The sequence below is a fragment of the Phalaenopsis equestris genome, unplaced genomic scaffold (assembly GCF_001263595.1).
Source record: "Phalaenopsis equestris unplaced genomic scaffold, ASM126359v1 Scaffold000001, whole genome shotgun sequence".
NCBI classification, from domain to species: Eukaryota; Viridiplantae; Streptophyta; class Magnoliopsida; order Asparagales; family Orchidaceae; genus Phalaenopsis; species Phalaenopsis equestris.
The window spans coordinates 222,470-242,405 of record NW_018164443.1 but is presented as its reverse complement, the minus strand read 5'-3'; the positions used below and the strand labels follow the sequence as shown (position 1 = coordinate 242,405).

The window sequence follows — 19,936 nt, the reverse complement described above, 5'->3', positions numbered from 1 at the left end:
TAATCTAATGTCTGAATCAAGTAGATTTAGTGGTTTTTTGGTTGAGACTAGGATTTACGTTGAATCAGATTTAGTAAATCTGATAAATCCGGATTTATCAAGTCCACTCTTAAAAATTTTGAATTTGATGGATATATGGAATGAAATTGGGTTAATCTTTTGCGAATCATATCTACTTTTCAAGGTTGAGGAGCCTGTGAATATATGTTTTGAGGCCTTCAAGTTCTGCACTTTTGGTTTGATTAATTTTATTTTAATTACAATCTAATAAGTGCTAATTAAATGTGATTATTTTCAGTTTATGATTATTTATTTATTTATTATTTTTGCATTATTCAATCCACCCAATTCCTATGTATTTACATAACTACAATTTTTTTTTTTTAATTTTTACATCACCCAAATCTTTATTATCACATAAAAAAAAACACTTTGATTTTTAAAAAGTGAAACACACCTTATATATGGGAGTGTGAACGAGTTGAACACGAGCGAGCCAAGGCTCAGCTAGTGTTTGAATTTTAAAAAAAAGTATATTGTTCATATTTGGCTCGTTTATATTTCGAACACAAAAAAATTTGTTTGTGTTCAGCTCGTTTGCGTAGCGAGCTGAACACAATCCATTCACGAACTAAGAATCATTTTGACAACTTAGTCATGCAACCGTTAGATGTTAAGAGTGTGGGCAAGATTTAAGTCTTATTTTTTATATTAAAACATCATTTTAATATAATTTAATATATTTTTATTCTATTTTTTTAATTATTAATATTAATTGATTATAAATCTTTTGGATAATCCTAAATTGATAAATATTATTTCACGAGCACAAAAAAAAAAAAAATTTATTCTTGTTCTGCTCGTTAACATAGCGAATGTATAGAACATAAGCTTCTTAACAATCCAAACTCGAATTGCTTGCGAACAACGAGCTATATGAGCGGTATGTATGTAATTTCCGTTTCTTATTTTCTTAACAATTGGATTGTAATTCTAATATTGTCCATCACTCTATTTACAATAAAGAAGTATGAAAATGAAGTCCTAGTTTCATGTTTCAGATAGAAGTATTAGTGCTTTATGCTTTAGATAATGAGACTGTTTTGTGATGCCATCAATGGTGCAGCTCAATTCTCACATACATTCTTAAATTATAAATAGAAGGGTTTGCATCTCCAACATCTTATTTTTTACATTAATACCCATCCGATGTATCTTGTATCGTGTATATGTTGGCATATGTATGAAAATTGAAATGTGTTAGATATGCAATTTTAATACGAATCTGTGCACTTGTTTGAGAGAAAATATTAAGTCTGCATGTCATGCAGTGTATTTGATGGCGTAGTGTAATTTATACCATCATTCATACATCCGAACAACGGACGTAAACACTGATCATCACCGCAGATCATCACCGCAGCTCCAATAGGTTTGGATGGTTCGGATACTTTTTAAGAACGATTTACATACATGCCACTAAATTTTTACTTATTTATAAAACATCTAAACTATAATATTTAGATACATGTCACCTTACAAGTGCATCAAAATGTATATTTCATTTTTTAGAAGTAAAAAATGGGTATAAATGTAAAAAATAAAATTGAGGTGTTGGATGCATGAGCACACATGAGTTGGGTAGTATGCATGTTAAGTGTCCCTATAAAAAATACCACTATCACTTTAGCAGCAAGTAAGCAACAATAATCTCATATATAAACTTTCAATTATTGCCATAAAATTCCATGCAAATAAAAATAAGTTAATAATGTAAATATTAAAATGATGTGACAATCAAATCCAGGTGATAAATATGAAAATCAATAGAAAAGTAGAGAATATTAAAACAAAATCAAATGTTACCACCCTTCAGGAAGTGCTTGAACTTCTCGTTGGCTGCCACCAGCTCAGCTGCAATTCCAGCTTCATTGGCAGAATGACCGGCATCAGGAACAATCTGGTTCACAAGTTAAAAAGGTTAACAGTCTCCTGCTCCATCCTCTTTTCAACTATTTTAGATCATTTTTACCCAAATGTTACTTTTTTTTTACATTTATACCAGCTAAATTTTTGATACCACATAAAAATATCAGGATTTTAACTTGTTAAAGTGAAAGACATCTTTTCATTAGGGCTGTTAATTAGCTCGAAGTTTGTTAGTTGCTCTAAAATTGATTTGAATTTTAGCTCATATTGAAATAAACGTGCCCAATTATAAGCCAAAATTTTGAATCAAAAAAAAAATTTTTTGAGTCAATTTCAAGCTAAACATGGATCAACTCGAACTGGCTCAAGATCAGCCCAATTATAAGCCAAAATTTTGAATAAAAAAAAATTTTTTTTGAGTCAATTTCGAGCTAAACATGGATCAACTCGAACTGGCTCAAGATTGGCTCAACATTTTTTATTTATAAAAATATATATATAATGCTAAATAAGATTAAATATAACGAGCTACGAGCCGATTTCGAACAAGGATGAATCCAAATAACTCCCATTTTGTTTTGATTTAAAATTAAATATAACGAGCTACGAGCCGATTTCGAACAGGGATGAATCCAAATAACTCCCATTTTGTTTTGATTTCAAGCCGAATTGAACCAATTTTGAGCTAGCGAAGTCGAATAGCTCGAAGTTGAGCCAACTTGTTTTGATTTCAAGCCAGATCGAGTTCGATTCAATTTCGAACTGGCTCGAAATCGAACACAATGAGCTACGAACCAATTTTGAAGTGAACTTAATTCATTCTAGCGGATTTCAAGCCGCCCCTTCCTCAGCTCGAAAATCAGCTCATTAAAAACTGAAGTATAGTTTTTGGAAATGTAAATACATAGGAAATCAGAGGTATGTATGTAAATCTTCCTCTTAACATTTTATATCGTTCAACATGATATTAGGTTGATAAAGGTGAAGTTTGCTCGGTGAACTTGTAAAGGAAAGAGAGGCTAATCTTCCCTACAGAAAATATTCACTATATCAAACACCATGCAAAGGGCATTTATATGCATATCACTCGAATCCCATGTATTTACACCTAAACTTTAATGTTTACATTTATACCAACATCAGTTATATCAAATGAAGCCACTGCAATACACAACGAACTGCACTTGATGAGAGTAAAGTTATATTTATCTGCAGCACAAACCATGAGGCTCGAGCTTAGCTCATTAAGTGGCTCATGACCCATGCTTGATGAGCTAATTAGTCAAGTTTGAGCTAGCCCCGAATTGGCTAATTAAGCCAGCATCAAATATAGTAAAAATATATTAAAATTCATTGTTAAATTTTAAAAATATTTTAAAAATAAAATTTAACATTTTATACTTTTAAGTAATTTCTTATTATTTATCTCATATTTGCGCATTTTATCATTTCATTTTATCATTTTATAATAACACTAATTTGAATTAACATTATTTTCCGTCTTTCATAATAGAAAGACAAGTTGGCTCATGAGCCTGCTCAAACTCGATTAATTAATTGAACTCAAGCTAAGCTGATGGTAGCTCGAGCTAGAACTCGACTCAACTCATTTACACACATAATTAGAGGGGCTCACAGCCAATGAACGAAGAAACAACGAAGAGATCAAACAAGGCATCATAAACTTGAATCAATTTCAGCCACTTTCCCCGAATTTTTGTTATCATTCACTACCATATAGATTTAGTAAAGCTCCATGAGAAACTTGGGGCTGTTTAATCCTGTAAGTGTGTACTTGTTAGTTTCCTATTGGCTTTTTCTTGGTTTCATGAGATTATGTTGTTAAAAGCAGTATGCACAAATTAGAGGGTATCAAAGTAGTTAAATGAACACCGTTCGACAAAAAAAGAATAATTACAAAAGTATTAAAATTGTTCTCTGCATCTTTGCAAGGAATCATTTTAATCCCAAAGTTTATAGAAATATCAATTTAGTCCCCATACTCTTTTAACGAGGCCTAAAATACTCCTCATTTGGATCCATTTTAGCTCATATTACAAGAATCTAGGAACTAATTTGACACTTTTACAGACTTTAGGACTAAAATGACCCAATCTAAATAGCCATGGAAATCTTTTGACACTTTACTCGAGAATAATGAATCATAAATTAATCAGCTGATTTGTGAACTATTTACGGTGAAATGTATTAAAACTAATAAAAACAAGATTAGTTGGAATAATGCTAAAAATTGGATGATTGATAAATAATAAAAAAAAACATAGGTAGTATGAGGAGAAGTATCATTCATAAAATATTGAAGGCTTTTTAATGATATCAAAATAAGAAAGAGTAAAATTTCCTCCTAATTTTCTTCAAAGTAAGAATAGGAAGAAGGAGGAGGAAGCTAACCTTCAACTCGGCCTCCGGCCATGCTTTGTGAAGATCCCAAGCGGACATCACAGGGCAGCAAACATCATATCTTCCCTGTCAATCAACTCTTTCAACAAGTTAATTCACAGATACATAAGAAAAAAAAAAAAAGAAGGGAAATTTACATGCCTAGCACACAAATCTTATGCATTTACACAAATAACTAAACTCTCATATTTACATACATAGCAGTTTGGTGCTTTAAACCTGCGTTCGACTTTTAAAAAGGGGAAATAGAACTATTTTTTATTTGATGTTCAAGATTTGAGTGTTAAGTGTATACCACTCAATTGTACGCATTCACATATCTAAAACCCAAACTTTGCTTTTTTTACATCTAAACCGCCCAAATCTTTCAAATCATATAAAAAGTTCCACTTTTTTCACTTTTAAAAGTGAAACACCTTTTCATAGATGTGTAAGGTGGTATGTATGTAAAAATAGCTGTTAGATATGTAAATACATAGGAATTGAGTGGTGCATTTTAAACCTTCCTTGAGGGGACAATGTGAGTTCATTTCTTCCAGAACTTAATACCCCGCAGCTTACTGAAGCAAAATTCGTATACAAAAACAAATAAAGGGCATTTAGATATATATCACCCAATTCCTATGTATTTACATATATGACACCTAAACTTTACTTTTTACATTTACACCGCCTAAATTTTTTCATATCGTATAAAAAAAACCACTATATTGACTTCTAAAAAATGAAATACACTTTTTGATGCATAGATGAGGTGGCATATATGCTAAAATTGAAGTATAGGTGCTGGATATGTAAATACACACAAATTAAGGGGCGCGCATGTAAACAGTGGACGTGTAGCCCAGTGATATTTTCCCTTGACTGCAAAAGGAAGATCTAACGTTCAATCTAATCTTTCAAAAAAAATAAAGAAAAAGAAAAAGAAAAAGAAAAAGAAAATAGAAACAAATAGCTGTACCTAACTTTATGAAAACAAAGGCAAATGCAAAATAAAATTGAGTGTTCTTGTGGGAAAAAAAAAACAACTTTATAAGAAGCATAAACCTGCAAAATTATAGTTTTAATGTGCCGGATCTTATCAACATTGTCCAGAAGATAGGAATCAGATGGAAGAAACCCTCTGTTGAAAAAATAATGGCTTTCAATCCTTGCAAATGCCTGCATATAATTTAAATGAGGGTGTCATCTGTAACATGAATAACAGAAAGAATATATATATATAGAAAGATAAATAGATAGATAGATAGACAGATTTTAACCAAACTTCATAAGGGGTGGAATTCTTCTTTAATGGTCAGAAACATATCGTACATTTACAATTCAAAAGACAAGGCGTGAAAAAATGAGGTCCCCCCTTAGAAAAATAATACAGGGAAGAGGAAAATACTATAAAGAAGCATAATATAGCAATCTAGTCATCAAATCTCCCAATAAAGAGCTTCCACGCTCTAATCCTTCATGTCATTATGATTTGGCTAGCCCTTCTTGTAAAGTCCCTCAATTGTCTGTTTGAGCTTTCACATCAGCACCCACAAATTCCGAAGCTTTTTCCCCGTTATGAAACAAAAGAATAGTTGGCACAGAGAAAATCTGAAGTTTGCTTAGCGTGGCTGTAAGGCCCTCCTGATCGATGTCAAGTTTGTATGTTGTGACGTGGAAGTTCTTTGCTCATCTAAATAAAGAAAATGAAAGAAACCTTAAATTGTGCAGCTAAATTTTTACTAAAAGCACATTTCTAGTTCTTTTGGGTGCAAATTACACTTGTTCAAGTAAATATATGATCGATGTCAAGTTTGTATAGATATATAATACTGATTATTAGATAATTCACTTTATAATCATTGTCAGACCCTATTTCTTTCTCCCACGAGCTCCCTCTACTGCAAGAGAGCTTCCCTGCGAGAAATTTGTCTTGGTCCAACATTACATGGGAGAATTGCGTCCTTCCTTTCTCCCGCACGCTAAGGCATGGTCAAAACCTCCTCCTTCTCTGCTTCATGAGCTTAACCCGTCGCCTCCTCTCTCGACTTGATTGCTTCCTCCACTTTTCCGAGCTTGATAAAGACATCGTCCCCTCTACCTCAGCACAACTGTGACATCACGGCTCAATGCCGAATTGATGCAATTCCTTTCTTCCCTTGAGCACATAGCAATCGGCCTTTGTGTCACTTCTTCGAACACTCTACTCCTTCTCCCTCCTCAGCTCTCTGATCACCTTCCCGTCTGATATTCGATCTATAGGGTGAATTCCCCTCTTCAACTTCCGATCCGCTTCATTTCCACTCCACTCTGATTGCTCGCTTCCTCTCCTTCGACTATCTGATGCTTGACTCCTCGCTTTTTCTTCTCCTTTAATTCTTCGTTTCCCCTTCCCCCGGGTAACAAAAACGGGAACGTTACAGCTTCCTCCACCTCCTCCTCCTCCAACTACCAAAATCTTCTCCGGCGAGCTCCAGTGAAAAAAAGTTCTTAGTTCGAGCTCACGAGCTGCTACCAATGCGAGCCGAGCTTGAGCTTGACTCGAGCGCATAATTTGCCAAACGAGCCGAGCCCAAGCTTGACATGGCTCGAGCTTCACTCGACTTATTTGCACTCCTAATAATTAGTCACTAAAAAAAAATTGCTAAAATATTTTTAGTATAGCCATATCTAAAAATTTTCAACTCTAAATACTACCATTTGCCAAATTTTGTAATTATGAACTTATCAAAAGAAAGATTGCCATTGTAATATTCTAAGTGGTTCAATTGCAAATCTTATACTAAAAATGAAACGCTCAAATTAAGAGAGTGTCTGGAGCAAAATTTCTATACATTAACATTGCATATAAAGTGGTTCAAATATCTGCGATCATAGACATGCTTTCTTATTATTTATTTAAAATTTCTACTTATTAAAATTCATTTGTCAAGTATAAATAATTTAAGAGACAAAGAAATAGCGCTGATTATCTTAAAAACCTAACATAAGTTGATAGCTTCAAGTACAAATAAGTTTATTTATTTATTTATTTTAATCTATTTAATATGTCATACATTTTCATTCATTTCTTTTTCCTTGTGTTTATTTTAATAACCAATTTTGAATAGTCATTTTTTCCTAGTTATTACAAAGTTTAGTCTTATTATTATATCTTGCAACATTGATTATACATTAAAAAAGTGATCATTAAAAGAAAAATTTAATCACTTAATTTATTATTTATCATTCTAAAATAAACTCAAAGATTAAAAATCCCTCAAAATGTAAATCGAGATAACATATAAATACACTCGGCGTGTCCTAAAAACAGATCGAATATTTTCTAACTGATCTTAAGACAAAAGTCAAGCAGTCTTGAAATTAAATCATCAAGAATGTATCCTAAAAATAGATAAAATTAAAAGACTGTTTTAAAAAATTGTTACAATATTACTAATCTTTGTTTTTAAAAATAAGTAACATAATTCATAATCTTTGTTATTTACAAATAACTTTACTTGTTGGGGAAATTTACATATAAAGTCCACAATTCCTATGTACATATCTCCCACCTAAAATTTCATATTAACGTACATAGCACTTTGGGGCTTTAAACTTATGCATATAAAGGTGTATTTCACTTATAAAAAGTAGTAATTCTTTAACTATTTTTTGTGAAATTAAAGATTTGAGTGATATGTGTGTAAATATGAAACTTTAGGTGTTAGATATGAAAATATATAAGAATTGTGTGCTTGGTATGTAAATATAAAAGAAATCGTGAAATAGCATATTACCTTTAAAAGTAAATATATATGATTTGTGTGCTAGGTATGAAATATCCGTCAAAAATACATGCCACAATATTCTTGTATATTTACATAACACCTAAACATTCTGTTTTGCCTGTAAGTGGACCAATCCCTCCTGGACTGATCGAGAGCCATCCAACCGCCAGCCTGGTCAGTCTTTCCCGTGAGAAAAAGCAAGGCGCAGGTGGGGTCTACGAAGGGCTTAATCACATACTCAATGAGGAGAAATTAAAAGAATTTGGGGGGAAAAGTGGAGAAAGAAAGTTTTTGAAATGCTGTGGGAGGATTCTATTAAGAGGAGTAACCTAGGGTTTGTATTTTTTATGCATGTATTTGTTGGTGGTTGTGTTTTTTCTTTTGGCGGTGTTCCTAACGACGTTGAGGGTTGTGGAAGAGTCAATCTACCTCTTGAAAAGTAGATCATCATTGTATCTTGCTTGTTTGCATTTGTTTTTCGTAACAGCAGCCCTCATTTGAGTTTTTCCATCTATCTATTGTTGTTTCGTCATTGTCGCTTGATGATATTTGGTTCTGGAGCATAACACATTCATGTTTACATGCATTCCACTCAAATCTTCAACATGGAATAAAAAATACCAGCATCACTATATTTTTAACAGTGAAATACACTTTTTTCACACATAAGTTCATGACAGCAAGGTGTTATAAGTTTTAATATCATACTTTGCGTGTTAGACATGTAAATACATCATGTATGTAAATTTTCTAAAATTAAAATAGATAGGCAGATGGCGAACCTTAACAAAAAAGCATGGTCACAGATAAAAAGCATACCAATGCAAAATTGTCATCAGTGCCTTTATTTATGTGCTCTTCACTTGGAATGAGATGAGCAGTCGTTAGCTCCCATGTAGACCAAATCTTTGCAGCCATAAGCTGAATTAATCCGTCAAATTACCAAATCAGTCCAACATTTGCTGCTTTTAAAGGTAAAGTGATATATATATAAAGGAAATAATATAAGATAATTCCTTGAATGCCAAAAAAGGGCATGGCTAGCTTCTTAAGCGTGTCTTTATTATTTTTAAGGGCATTTACATACATACCATGCAATTCATATGTATTTACATATCTAACAACTAAATTTTACTTTTTTTTTACATTTATACCACCCCAATCTTTCAAATTACAAAAAAAATACAACTATTTTAACTTTTAAAAGTGAAATACACCTTTTCATGCATATCGGTGAGGTGGTATATATATAAAAATTAAAGTTTAGGGGCTAGATATGTAAATACATTGGAATAGAGTGGTATGCATGTAGATCTTCCTTTTTTTTAAGATGTGGATTTATTTCCTATGACCGATTTCTACTAACATAGCACTTTGACTACTGTTTCTCTCACAGGCAATCAATAATCTGTACAGTTACCCCTAAAAAAAAAAAATATGAATCACTGGTCTTACCTTTTGCTCAAAACTTTAGCGCATTTTATTAAAGCCAGTGTTTTAAACAATGTAGTATATATCCAACTTTCATGCTTTTCAAAGTCATATCCCATGTCATGATGCATTGAAGCATCCCGCTTAAACTACTAATGAATTGGTTAAAGTGTAATCCATGCTTAAGAATGAAACGGCTAGGAACACTCGACAACCAAAAAAAGTGGCATTTACATATATACCACCCAATTCTTATGTATTTACGTAACTAACACAAAACTTCACTTTCTACATTTCTACCAACCAAACCTTTCATATCACATAAAAAATACCACCATTTTAACTTTTAAAAATTAAAATGCACTTTTCATGCATCGGTAAGGTGACATTTAAGAAAAAACTGAAGTTTAGGTGTTAGATATATAAATACATAGGAATTGAGTGGTATGTATGTAAATCTCCAAAAGAAAAAAAAAGGATGATGATCGACTGTCAAAAAAATAAATATTTAACTGTTACTGCAAACAATTTAAAAATGCTATTTTTACGAAAAACTGACCATTGCAGAAATTTAAGGGACATTATTTTAAGCAAATGCCAATCAAACAAAACCAAATTTTGGCTACTATACTAACAGTTACTGTGGCTAAGCAAACATAAGAGTGGGGGCTATGAAAGAATAAAGAAAATATGCAATTACGTACCGTCTGGGAAGATGGTAGCAGCACCACCCTCATAGAACCACTCAAGCTCCTTCTTCCTCAATAAAAATATTCCTCTAAGAATCATACCAGTGACCTAAAAGCATCTTAGAAAACTTCAGTAATCGTCCGTAAAATAATTTTACAACTAGACACAGAGAATTTTAAAGGAGCTTTGGAAACGGGTTATCATGCAGGGTGTTAACAGACGGAAAATTTTCAGAGGTATATAACAGGTTATTTGAAATAAAGGAAAGATAGATGGAAAATATTAGAAAAAAAAAGGGCGTTTACATACAGACCACCCAATTCCTATTTAATTACATATCTAACACCAAATTTTTTTACTTGTTAAATTTATACCGCCAAAATGTTTTATATCACCTCAAACTTACCACCATTTTACCTTATAAAAAATTGAGATTCACCTTTCTATGCATAAGGTGAAACGTACGTAAATATTGAAGTTAAGGTTTTAGATATGTAAATACATAGGAATTGAGTGGTGTGTATGTAAATCTTCGAGAAAATAAATGCTTACTTTGTCAGCATGCTTTTGACTGTATGCAAGTGCCAGAGTGCTTCCCCAAGATCCACCAAACACCTGCATCATGAATCATTAGCATCTCTATCAAACAAGTTGCACGAAAAAATCCATACCCAAGGAAAAAGGGGCATTTATAACACACCCAATTCTTATGTATTTACATATTTAACACCTAAACTTATTTTTTACATTTATAGCGCCCAAATCTCTCATATAGCATAAAAAATACCATTATTTTAGCTTTTAAAAGTGAAATCCACCTTTTCATGCATAGGTAAGGTGGCATACATGTAAAAATTGAAAGTTTAGTGTTAGATATGTAAATATATGAGAATTGAAATTTTCCAAATGAAATTTACCTGCCATTCGGAAATCTGCAAATGTTCCCTAAGCAGTTCGATGTCATTAACCAAGTCCCAGGTTGTGTTATCCTCTAAACAAGCATGCGGTGTGCTTTTTCCTGCACCTCGCTGGCATATGTTTCTAAATTGTGACAACAAAACATTTCATGGCCAAGAAAATGCAAAAAATATGAATTAAAAGTAATACCTGGTCAAATAAAATAATTCTATAAAATTCAGGATCAAAGAAACGTCTATTGCCCGCAGAGGTTCCACCTCCTGGTCCACCGTGAAGAAAAACAACCGGCTGGGAAGATACACAGTCAGCAAGAGGAAACCATTAATATCAATGAAGATTAAAATATTGGGAAATTTACATACATACCACAAAATTCTTATGTATTTACATATCTAGTACCCAAAGTTTGATATTTACACTTATAATGCCTTGGTGTCTAAAACTATGCATGAAAAGGTGTAGTTTACTTTTTAAAAAATAGTGATCGTGGTAATTTTGATGTGATGTTAAGGATTTGAGGGGTATGCAAGTAAATATGAATGTTTGGGTGTTAGAAATGTAAATAAATAAGAATTGTGTGGTTATGTATGTAAATGCCCCTAAATTATTTCCCAATATCACTAAATTTATTTTTCTTTCTCAAAAACAAGGTGCAAGTTGCATATATAACACTATAAAGCTTGCAAAAACATATAAATAGCTTCTTCTTAGTTTTCATTATATATGGTTCCTTTGCACACAATTTATTTCAGAATAAAGGAACAACTTTTCGTTAACGAATGCATTAAGCATTGAATTTAGAGACTAGAACTTTATTCTGGGGACTGTCATACCACTCAATGGAAGACAAGACATTCTGAACAATTAAGAAATTTAAAGGTTCTGAGTTCTAATCCACTCAATGGACGACAAGACATTCTGAGCAATTAAGAAATTTAAAGGTTCTGAGTTCTAATCCACTTATTTCTTTGAAATAAACCGAATACCATTATACCTTATTTTTAAAGAAGAAATAGATATCTATATAATAATTATCTTAAGAACCATTCACAATAGAAGGATGAAGATTCAGACATCTAGATAATATGTGTTGATATCAAATATAATTTGCTTGAAGAATATATAATTCCACCTAAATTTATCAACAGTGAATCCACACTTTTTGTTTAATCAATTAAAATCCAAGTAATCTAGATATCAACCAGTTTAAAAGCTATATGGATTACTTCAATCTAAAATTCTACAGTTAATTATTATATAACAACAATCCAGAAGACAATAAGCACATCCAACTTAATGTTGTCTATACATCACTATTGCTATATAAGCATGCATGTGAGATTTTAATATACTATGCATAATGTTGATGAGAGTTACTGCATGCCTTCAGTGTATTCAATGATTATAAATAATTAGTTGTAGTAGATATATGGGTATACTGTATAATTTACATGTATAATCAGAGGACGGCGACCCCATCAAAAACTTGTAACTCCCATATATCTACTACAACTAACTATTTATTCTTAAATTGATTTAAAGTATCTGAGGTCAATTAAAATATTTTATCTTCACCAATTTAAGAATTTTTGGGATATGTTATGTTCAATATGAAGGGAATTAAAGATGAGGCTAAGTTATTAATCATTAATAATGTTGGACTCTGAAATGATGATTATAACCTTTTTTTTTTACTTTAATAAGAAATTTGAATACTTAAGAAATCTACAGGAGGGCCTAGTATACTCTCATAAGGCTCTACTGAGCCATGAGATTATTTGAGGGCAAATAATAAGGTAAATTTAGGGGTATTGATATGAGTTAATTTTACATGATTTTATTTATATTTCACCATTCTTTTTACCTATTATTTCACTTCATTTATCATGATTTTATGATTGTGGAAGGTTCTTTGTGATATTTTACAGGTTATAGGTGTCAAGCCCACAAAAGAAAGCCAAAATGCATGAAATAGTGTTGAACAACATGCCTTGCGAGCCAAAACTTATGCGATGTAAATTGGTCGTGCAATGCAAGCACACGTCTCAAGTAGTATGTCATCTAAGAATCCGCATATTAATCCCACAAAGAAATTATTAACAATTATTTCTAAATAAAAAGCTATAGTTTCTTAATTTAGTGAACATAGTATGGAGTGACTGCATAAAAGGTTAAAGTCTTAAGATTCTAGCAAAAATAGAGTAATTTGTAGGCTTTGATAGCAAATTAAGCGCTTGAAAACAGATCATTACATGCTGCTTTCTAAAGACGATATTTCAAATATGAGAAGAAAAGTGCCAGAATGGTCCCCTGACTATTATTTAATGGGTCCTTTTAATCCCAAGCTCTATAAAAATGTCAAATTAGTCCCTAGACTCTTTAAGTTTGGGCTCAAATAGTCTTTCATGCGAACTATTTCGGCCCAAAATAAAAAACCTGGGAATGAAATTGGCACTTGTATAGACCCTGAAACTAAAATGCGCCCCCCCTCAATGAGTCGGGAGATTGACATTTTTTTTACAGATTTTGAGTTAGAAGCTCACATGCCCTGATGGATTTCCTGATTGTTCCCAGTACAGCGTATGGATATCTGAGACCTTCAAAAATCCTGAGTTGTATGGTTCTATGTCTGAATAAAGAGTCCTCTTGAACTCTTGAAGCTCCTTCGAAAATTCCATTAATCCTCCAACTTGCTGACTCACATAAGATGGCTTAAGTTCAGAACCTAAAGAGGAATTACATTTTACCCAACATGATTTCATAATGAAAAAAAACTATAATCCTAAAATAGAAGAACTTATAAATTGGTGCCACAACTACTGCTCATTAGGTATTTTGCATGGAAAGAAAGTATTTCATTTAAACACAAGTTACTTAATATGAACAAAAACAAACTATTTCAATATGTCACCATCTTTTGGGTGAAAGTGAAACATCTTACTTTCAAATGAAATGCCTCATGTCTAGGTAACATATATATATTCTTTTGCAGTTTTGCATGCTAAAGACAAACAGTTAGATATGAAATTAATTTTTTGGTTTTGAAAGGTCTCAACATAGACAAATGAAGCAGCGCCAATTCCAAATTTCCTGTTTCAAATGAGCATGAGGATTCAGCTGAAACTAAGTACTAATCCTACAATCCGTTTATAAAAAAATAGACCTTCTTGAAGGAAAAGAAGTATGACCAAATTTATTTCAATAAAAAAGAGGAGTCTCACAAAGAATTATCTCATATCAGTTTCCCTCCGTGAAATCCCTTAAATAGATTGAAACTGAATTCTTAAACATTGATGCGCCTTTTGGTGTAATGGTTAGAGTTTAGTCATAAACTCCAAAGTGTGCTCGCATGGGAGCACTCCTAGAAAGAGTGACCTCCTAAAAATTACAACAACAAGGTAAAACCGTGTCAATAGGCACAAAGCGGATAATATCTCGATGGGTGAGAGTTTGGGCTATTACAAATGATATCAGAACATTTCACTAACTTAAAAATGGGAACTAAGTGTCATACAAAACAAAGTGTAACGCCTTGGGAGCCACCTCTTTTACCCAAGTCCGGACAAAGTGCTATATGGTGAGAACCACCTCTTAAATATGTAGGTGTCACCTCTAGATTTCTACCTGCCTGGTAGATGATTTTGGGCTAAGATCACTAACGAGGATGTAAGTTACTTAAGTGAGGGAGATTATGAAACCCGTTAAGTAGAAAGAAGATGAACTCCTAAACTTCGAGGTGCCTTTTGGTTTAACAGTGAAATTTCATCATAAAATCTAAAGTTTAAGCGTACTCACTTGGGAGCACTCTCGGGATGGGCGATCTTCTGAGAAATCACACCGAGACAAAACTGTGAGGCAATCAGGTCAAAGCAGACAATATCTCGGTGGGTGAGAGTTCAGACTGTTACACAATTCTTATGTATTTACAAATCTAACACCCAAAATTTATATTTACATTTATAACACTATAGTGTGATAAACTTATGCATGAAAATATATATTTCACTTTTAAAAAGATAATAATGGTAATATTTTTGTTGTGATGCTAAATAGTTGAGTGATATTCATGCAAATATGACTTTTTAGGTTTTAGATATGTAAAAGATAGGAATTGTGTGGTATGCACGTATAAATAGAAAGCCAGTTAATAGGTTGAGAGATAGCATTATCATGCCGCTTTCACCGGCTACAAGGAAGTTTTTGCTGATAATTTCTTTTGTCATAAATTTTTTCTGTAGGATGTTTCTCTTATAACTTCCACTTTTTTGCTTGGTTTAACTGTCTAATGCGTTAGCTGTCATTTTAGTTTTTAAATTGGATGGTTTACTTTTTGAACTTTTTTCGAACTTTGCTGGAAGCATTATTGAATTGAATTTCCTTAAACTGTGAATGTTTTCTTATAATTAATGCAACATTTGGAGCAGGTGGTTATGTTGTGCAGGATGAAAAGTTGCCACGCTATGTCATCCCTGATCTGACCGACTTCAAGGTAAAATATTGAACTAACAGGTTTCATGCATGATTGTAATGACGTACACTAAACTGCGTGTTAAACAAAACTTTACTCATCGAGTGGTTATTCAATCATGTTAAAACAAAGGTAATACATTTTAACGTTAAGGTGAGGCAGTAATTCTTTTTGCCTGATATATTAGGTTTAATACAGAATAATATGCTGTAAATTATATAAATAAAGGACCAATTTGGCTCATTTACTTTACATGGAAATTTTTTTCTTTAAATAGTTGATTTATAGTCAAGATCATCATCTTAAACACTTTTCCATTGGCAACACACCTTCATCACTAGTTTTCTTGTAATTCTTACACTTGCATCCCCCATTTTTCCCCAACTAAACTGAACATTTGCTTCCAAAGCACATAAATGGACGGCATATGCAAAAGAGGCATTGATATTGTTAGCCTCAAGCATATGCATAGCTTAATCTGTAAATTTTGATTGTTATAATGGGCATAAAACACGCACACTGAGTAGACAAAAGATGAATTTTATGTACAAGGAGAGTCAAAGAGGTAGGGGAAAAAGGGATTGAGAAGATAGATGAATGAACACATTAGAATAAGCGACACAAGACTTAAGAGTCGAAGTAACAAGAGAATTCTTAAAAGGGAGAAAATCCCATGAGAGGCTACACAAAAAAACTCAATATCAATTCATCTTCTCATGTTATTTCATTCCATTATACGACATAATTTCCTTATTATTAAACTTTGTGTTACAAGAGAAGATCAAAACTGAAATCAAGTATATCCTTATCGAGCCTAGACTAAAATTATACCAAAGGATAATTGGGCAAAATAAAATTGATGAATTAAGTCCTTAACTTTATTTCTCGTATGGTAACGTATCACATTGTTCATCACAAATAACTTTACTTTTATTGGGTAAAGCAATATAATTTGAACTTTATTATTATTTTAATAAATAAATTATCTTGTTTCTTTGAATTGTAATTTACTTTTCCTAAGGTATTGCAGTATGTATATTCCTTAAACTAGAAACTCATTCATTAAATTATGCCATGAGTCTCATGACCATGCCCTAAGGCTTGGATTTTTTGAGAGAATTGATGATCAAACGGTGAAATTCAAGTCTAATATCAATTACTATCACTAACAATTAATCATATAAATTATTAAAAAAACCTACTAATGAATAAAATTTATTAAAACAAATAAAGATAAATTTACATTCTTCTGGATTGATTGCGTCATTTATAGACATTCTTCCTTACGTTACTCATTCTATAATCTAATATTAAACCTGAAATTGTTTAGTTTAAAATTGTGTGAGCTATCAACTAGTCAGTGAATACTCTTACTTTTAAATTACAGTAATATAAAACATAAGAAAATAATATATATATTAATCAATCAACATAAAAATAAATGAAAATTTACTATTCAATTGTGACCTTTCAAGTTAATTCATAACATTATATCATATAGTATATTATCTTATTTTATCTATTTTCATTTGTCATGAGAGTTGTTTGGCATCCTAATCATTAAATCTTCTTAATCCTTATAAACTAATGTGTTATTTATTTCAAAATTTAGGATTGTGAAAAGAAAGGTCCTTAAATCCGTTCAGTCATATGAACAGTGGGATTTCAACAAATCATGTATTAGTCAATAATGTCGTTGAGTCAGAATTTATCAAAGCAGTATGATGAAAAACCCAAAATGCCTTTAGGCAAGACTTAAGCTGTGAAGTTGTTGTTTGAAAAAGCAACTGTTAGAAAATTGATATTTAAAAATTGTATTCTCTTTGAAAAATGCAGTTGTAAATCTGTTGTGCTATAGTTTTTCATGAACAAAAGACAAAAATGCTCTTATATGCAATTGTATAAAAAATAAACAAAAACATTTAAAATAGTTAAACAAAAAAACTTGTTAAAAATACTCATTACAATATACATTAAGAGATTACACGACCCATTAAGTATAACTAAATAAAAACTAACAAACAACATCATTTCACCCATTAACTAATATATTTGTAATTTGCGCTCTCCAATCAATCATCTTCCCTGCACCGTTCACATAAATCACAATTAACTTATGATATTGACTGCTCTAACCAATATTCATATGCTTTTGGAGGGAATTGTGATTGATTTTCATCTGCACCACTAAAATCAATATCAATGCGTAAAGAATGCCGACAAACATAATTGTGTAAGCATCGCCGCCAAAGTGAAGCTAGAGAACGATAGGCATTCAAAGGTTGCCTAAGACATTTCTACTTGTGAAACGTCGGAGGACCGAAGTTGTGAATATTTTGCGATCTGAAACGTGAGAGAAATCAACGGTACGATGTGTTTTGTTAGCGTTCTCTAGAATCTGGATCGGGAACAAAACCGTGCCACCCTCTAAAATAAAGCCTACATTTTTAAACAAGTGGGTGTCAAGAAGCTAATTTTAATGCCAACGTCCTAAACTTGAATGCCAGGTATATCAAATGTGTGCTTAGCAATCACCGTTCCGAAAAAATAAATATAGTTATTTCAAAACCATGAAAGTGCAATTCCCATGAAGTTCCTTCCCCGTTTTCTCCTACAAGCAACAGAAACCTAGGGCTGCAAGACATCACCCAGAGTCCCCGTATCTCTATCCATACTATAAGCCATACCACTAAATCCACAGGAAACTTCCACGGCCTCTCTAGAAACTTCCTTTACTCCCAAAATCAAAGAACACTTCACTCCTCTGCTGAAGATACATCATCGCACCAGCAAATCCATACAACTCCCGATCACAGAGATCCCCTCAATCCCGCCAGGGATCGAGATTACTGGTTCGAATTAGTACAAAAAATGGGAAAGAAATGAGTACCTAGAAGAAGGGAGCCGAAGCGAATTGGACGAAGAGGGCGCAGAAAGGAGAAGGGTGTGCGATTCTGAGGTAAAAGATAGCAGAGTGAGGCCGCTCTGCTCCACTTCACCGAGGCCGGGCTTAGCCTTGAGGCTGTCATCATTGGGTCTGATTCGCTTCTATTTTTACATATAGGGATCGGGAAGATTTACAGACATACCACCCAATTCTTATGTATTTACATATCCAACACTCAAACTTCCATTTTTACATGCATGTCAATTATTTTATTTTATTTTTATTAATATGTTGATATTCTCGATATGATATGAAAGAATTGGATGATGAAAAAGTTAAAAAATATATATAATTTTAAGTGTTAGGTATGTAAATGCATAAAAATTGAGTGGCATGCTGTAAATGCCCCCCTAAACAATAATAATTATAAGTTTGTTGCATCATTATTATAATTATAAATAATTAAATTTTTTATAAAATTTTGTTTCATTTCTTAGGAGAAGTTAATGAGATTATGAATATTAGTTTGATCTCGTGTAATTGTAGTTCGGATTATTGAAAAAGATAACAAAAAATGATGATCAGAAATGGGGAGAAAAATAATAGCCAGTTAAAGTTGATGGTTTGAGAGCTCAAACTTTCACTAGTTAGGATATTGTCCGTCTTTGGTCTAGTGACCTCACGATTTTGACTCATCCAAAAAATGATGATCAGAAATGGGGAGAAACATAATAGCCATGTAAAGTTGATGGTTTGAGAGATCAAAGTTTCACTAGTTAGGATATTGTCGGTCTTTGGTCTAGTGACCTCACGATTTTGACTCATCTGTGTAAGTTTCTGAGAGTTCGCCCATCTTAGGAGTGCTCTATCACGAGTCGCTTAACTCTGGAGTTTCTGATTAAATTTCACAGTTACCTCAAAGGGCACCTCAATGTTTAAGAGTTCGTTTTCATTCTACTTAAGAGATTTCACAAATTGGACAATATTAATTAGAAAAAAGTAGTAGGTGATGATCGCAAAACATGTTCGAACAATAATGATTACAAAAATCTATTTTGTTGAATTCAACAAACATTTTTATTTATTCAAATGGATTGTTTGAACGAATAAATAAAAAATTTGTTGAGTTTAGCAAAATATTTTTTTATCAATTTTTTTAATAGATAAATTTTAATTATTTAGATGATTTTTTCATGCCCTCATGCGATAGATTTCTTATTGAAAATCAAATATTAATTAATTTTTTTATGATTATTCTCGAGAATTAAATTATATTGTTCATAATTATAAACAAATCAAACAACTAACAATTCAAATTTGTTTATTTAGCAACCATGTGATTATAAAAATATTCAAACTTATCATATTAATTAATCAAATAATCATGAATGAATAAATTATTGGATACATATATATATATATATATATATATATATATAA

At 32.1% G+C, this 19,936-nt stretch overlaps 1 protein-coding gene across 1 annotated transcript; it reads right to left on the bottom strand.

Moving 5' to 3' along the window:
* Positions 1-1,697: 1,697 nt before the first annotated feature.
* LOC110024045 (proline iminopeptidase) lies at positions 1,698-18,634 on the bottom strand. Its single transcript, XM_020724169.1, has 11 exons — positions 18,500-18,634; positions 13,685-13,866; positions 11,331-11,429; positions 11,141-11,251; positions 10,776-10,838; positions 10,238-10,331; positions 10,047-10,051; positions 8,922-9,023; positions 5,398-5,511; positions 4,342-4,416; positions 1,698-1,960 (listed from the first exon to the last, which is right to left on the bottom strand). The coding sequence occupies exons 2-11, from the start codon at positions 13,817-13,819 to the stop codon at positions 1,856-1,858; spliced, it is 903 nt and encodes a 300-aa protein (XP_020579828.1). The 5' UTR covers positions 13,820-13,866; positions 18,500-18,634; the 3' UTR covers positions 1,698-1,855.
* Between the last annotated feature and the right edge of the window lie 1,302 nt (positions 18,635-19,936).

What these genes read in the sequence shown, in the direction of transcription:
- LOC110024045 (XM_020724169.1), bottom strand. Translation starts at nt 13,819, where the DNA reads ATGGAATTTTCGAAGGAGCTTCAAGAGTTCAAGAGGACTCTTTATTCA. An exon ending in GTCAAAAGCATGCTGACAAA is followed by an intron (nt 10,332 to 10,775) that starts GTAAGCATTTAT and finishes AGATGCTTTTAG; the next exon opens with GTCACTGGTATGATTCTTAG. An exon ending in GGCCGGAGGCCGAGTTGAAG is followed by an intron (nt 1,961 to 4,341) that starts GTTAGCTTCCTC and finishes CTTGTGAACCAG; the next exon opens with ATTGTTCCTGATGCCGGTCA.